Source organism: Oryx dammah, unplaced genomic scaffold (assembly GCF_014754425.2).
Source record: "Oryx dammah isolate SB20612 unplaced genomic scaffold, SCBI_Odam_1.1 HiC_scaffold_5, whole genome shotgun sequence".
NCBI lineage: Eukaryota > Metazoa > Chordata > Mammalia > Artiodactyla > Bovidae > Oryx > Oryx dammah.
The window spans coordinates 66,785,966-66,790,007 of NW_024070189.1; the positions used below are offsets into that span (position 1 = coordinate 66,785,966).

The 4,042-nt window shown below is 63.0% G+C and overlaps 2 protein-coding genes across 2 annotated transcripts in view; both read left to right on the plus strand.

The window, feature by feature from the left end:
* The window catches only part of ODF3L2 (outer dense fiber of sperm tails 3 like 2), a 4,919-nt gene extending 3,723 nt beyond the window's left edge, over positions 1 to 1,196 (plus strand). Inside the window, exon 4 of the mRNA XM_040241568.1 lies at positions 712 to 1,196. Within this exon, the coding sequence (XP_040097502.1) occupies positions 712 to 1,196 (485 nt within the window). The remainder of the gene's footprint in view (positions 1 to 711) is intronic.
* Positions 1,197 to 3,872: 2,676 nt separating this feature from the next.
* SHC2 (SHC adaptor protein 2) overlaps positions 3,873 to 4,042 on the plus strand; it is a 27,934-nt gene continuing 27,764 nt past the window's right edge. The window contains exon 1 of the mRNA XM_040241569.1: positions 3,873 to 4,031. Within this exon, the coding sequence (XP_040097503.1) occupies positions 3,873 to 4,031 (159 nt within the window). The remainder of the gene's footprint in view (positions 4,032 to 4,042) is intronic.

Genomic DNA, 4,042 nt, shown 5'->3' on the forward strand with positions numbered 1-4,042 from the left:
ATCCATCCATCCATCCATCCATCCATCCATCCATCCATCCATCCATCTGTCCACCCACTCACCCATCCAACCATCCTTCCATCTACCCATCCATCCATCTAACCATCCATCCACCCATCCAGCTAACCATCCATCCACCCATCCATCCGTCCATCCATCCGTCCACCCACTCACCCATCCATCCACAGTCTACTCATCTACAACCCCCTGAATCCATCATCTGCTCATTCACTCATCACCTCTTCACTCACTACCCATCCTTCCGTTGACCCATCCACTCAAACATGCACTAAGCCAGCTGCTGAGCATTGAAGTAGATCTGCCTCATTCTTACTTTTTGTAAGACCCCAGCCCTTGGTGCTTAGATCCAGGTGGGGACCTCTCACCTCAGTGTGGCCATGTCTGGAGAGGCGGAGAGACCCACATCAGGAGGAACCTGGAAGGGCTGTGAGGGCTCTCTGTAGGAGCGTGTGGAGAAGGCATGGGGAGAAGGGGATTTGGGGGCTGTTTTGAGATGGAGAAGCAGCTCCTGGGAGGTTGGAATGGGAAACAGGAGGTATGCCCAGCAGAGGGCTGAGCTTGGACAAAGACTGGAGGCTTGAAAGAGAAAGAGGGCAGCCAGGCTGCTGTGAACTCCACGATGCATATGGCAGGGGAGCCATGGCGGGTCTTGGAGGAGGTAAGGACTCTGTCCACTGTCCATTCTTATAGGTCTGGAGGTGACGCCCGGCCCTGGGGCTTACAGCCCAGAGAAGGTGGCCCCCATGCGCCAGCGGACGCCTCCAGCTTTCACCCTGGGCTCCCGCCTCCGCCCATGGCCCCTGAACACCTCAGCCCCTGCCCCCAACACCTACACCCTGCCCTCCCTCTGGGGCTCGCAGGTCTTTACCAAGCCCAGCAGCCCCAGCTACACCGTGGCTGGCCGCACACCTGCCCCCCGCCCCCCGCAGGACCCCGCAGAGATACCCGGCCCTGGCCAGTATGACAGCCCGGACCCCAATGCCTACCGTCAGCGCCGGCCGGCCTTCACCATGCTGGGGCGGCCCCGAGCCCCACGGCCCCCAGATGAGACACCCGGCCCTGGCAGCCACAGCCCCGAGCAGGTCACTGTGACCAAGGCCAGGGCCCCGGCATTCACCATAGGCATCCGCCACTCCAAGCGGGCTACCACCATGGCCGCGGACACTGCACCCTGATGCCCTCATGACAGGAGGTGACAGGATGCCTGGGCCACTCCTGGGTTGAGCCTCAGTCTCCTGTGCTGTGAAGTGGAGGGCGGTAGGCAGGCAGTTGGAGGGGGGAGCCTAGGAGAAGCCAGGGTGAGGGGAAGGCACCTCTTTCCTTCCTGTCTTCTGAAAGGTCCTTCTAGGCCACTGCTTTCTCCAGTCCCGGGGGCTGTGATCCTGTGGTCCCCAAGGGGTGAGTCTCCTTCCAGTGTCCCAGTTTCTTCTGTCCAGGTCACACCGGGCCAGGCCAGGCCAGGTGGAAAAAGGGACACTCTGGCCTTCCCCAGCCACCAGCCAGAGACACGGCTTCCTGTGTCCCAGAACTCAGTGTCCGCCCTCAAGGGCCTGGGTCCCCATCATGGCTCGGGTTTCTGCCTCACTTGGGCTCATCCCTGCTACTCATGGAAGGGTGTTTGGGCCCAGATCCTGCTGGAGGCAGCCCTGCCGCACTCCTACCTGCCCCACCCTCTAGCTGCCTGCCAATAAAATTCTGGGGCACCAGCAGCTGTCAGCATCATGGTTGCATCTGTTCACGCCACAGGAAGGAAACCTGAACACTGCTCTCAGATGCCAGCACCTAACTCTGCAGCCCCCTGGGCACCCGGATGGGACTGAAGAAGGGGTCCAGGACCGGAGGAGACGAGCCGTGGGGCAGGGGCTTTGAGTTGGAGGGAGCCAGCCTGGTAGGCTTCTTGAAAGAAGGGACACCAAAGCTGGGCTTTGAAGGATGTATAGGAACTTGATGAAGTTGAACATTTGCCACAGTAGGTGCCTACCGTGTTCCAGGCGTCGATAAGGTTGTTTTGCTGCAACTCCGGAGGCAAGTCACGTTTACAGACATTTGTCAGAGGGCATAATGGGTGCTGGTGTCCTTCCGAGGCCTGGATGTGAATCCTGCCCCATGGGCTCTGTTCCTGCCACTCTTTTCCACGGATGGAAAAGAAATACGTGGATGAAGCATGTAACCAAGCCCCTTGGGACCATGCCACCTTATTAACTGCAGCCCAGAAAGACCCTAACCCAGGATCTTGGGAGGGACAGACCACACTTTGACTTCCTGGAGGAGATGACCCCCAGGGCAGCGCAGCAGGAAGAGCCTAGACCTTGGAGTTGGGGGTCAGCTCTCTCCTACTTGGCTCCTCTTCCCCAGCCTGGGTGCCAAACCTCAACACACACCCTTCACCAGACTAGGTGGACACATGCCGGGACCCCCTCTACACACACCTGTGTACACACCAGGACCCCCTACACACACACCTGTGTACACATCAGGACCCAAGACTCCTGATACACACACCTGTGTACACACTGGGACCCCTACACACACAACGGTAAACATACCAGGACCCCCCAACACACACCTGGACGGAGACTCAGACTCCCTCCTCTCTCACACACACAGACACACACACACACACACACACAGTCACATCCGCACAGAATAGACACACAATCCAATTCTCACACAGTCCACAAGTCTGTAAGTCTGCAGTCCGCAACAGAGACACAGCACAGAGCCCAGGTGCGGGCTGCAGGGCCGGACAAAAGTCCTCTGACCCCCTCACTGACCCAGGGCCACGCCCCTCCCGGCCCGAAGGAGTACAATAGTTCTCCGGGCTGGAGGCTCAGGCCTCCCGCCGCACCCCCGCCCCCGCCCCGCCCAGCCCAGCCCGCCGGCCAATCACGGCCGCGCGCGCCTCCTCCCCCGGCCCGCGGGCGGCTGCCGAGCGGTGATCTCACCACTCTAATTTATCGATCGGGTCTCGCGCGGCCTCGCCACTCCTTTGCTTCCATCCCCACCGGCTCCGGCTCCGGCCCCGGCCCCCTCCCTTTGTTTCCCGGCAGCCGGCCCTGCCCGGGGCGGGGCTGGAGAGGCCGGGGGGACCGGCCAGCCCCCGTCCGGGAGGCTGGATCCTGGGATTCTGTTGGGTGGACGCTGGAAACGGCTCCCCAGAAACGCAGCAGGACGAGCCCGTGACCCTCTGGTCCGTTCCCCCGGCTTACAGCCGGGGAAACTGAGGCCCAGGGCGAGGCCGCGTAGCGGGGACTCGGCTCGCTCGGACGCAGCCAGCCGGACTGGGTCCAAGTGTGCGCTGTGTGCCCCAGAGCACACCCCTTCCCCTCGCTGATCTCAGGTTCCCAGTTAGAAAATCTAGCAGGGCCTGATTTTCAAGTACCTCCTCCGTCAGGAGCAGTGGGAAGGGGGGGGACGACCTGCGGGTCTGGGGCGCTCTCCTGCCTTGACTGAGCCTCCATTCCTCTCCAGACCTCAATTTCCTCCTTTCGAAAAGAGAAGAAAGGAGATTTCTGTTTCTCCCACCTCCGTCCTTCTAGGAGCTTGGGGGACGTGTGGGGGGCCAAGTAAGGGGTCACCGCCCGGGTGCTGGGTTCGAAACCTCGCTCCCTCCCTGCCTGCAGACCCCGAATTAGCCCCGTGCCTCCGGCGGGCCTCAGTTTCTCGTCTCCCCGCCGGGCACCGGGGCGCCGAGGGCCGGTGGTCCCAGGGGCGCAGCCCCCCGCGGCTGCGCGCTGGGCCGGACGGATGACATCACCGGGCCGGGGGCGGGGAGCGAACGCGCGGGAGCGGGAGGGCCTCCTCCGCACCAGGCGCAGCGCCCGGTCGGGCTCGGTCCGGCGGCCGCGGCCATGACGCAGGGTCCCGGCGGGCGCGCGCCCCCCGCGCCTCCCGCACCCCCGGAACCGGAGGCGCCCACCACCTTCTGCGCGCTGCTGCCTCGCATGCCGCAGTGGAAGTTCGCGGCCCCCACTGGTTTCCTGAGCCGCGGCCCCGCGGCGGCGCGGGCGGCGGGGGGCGC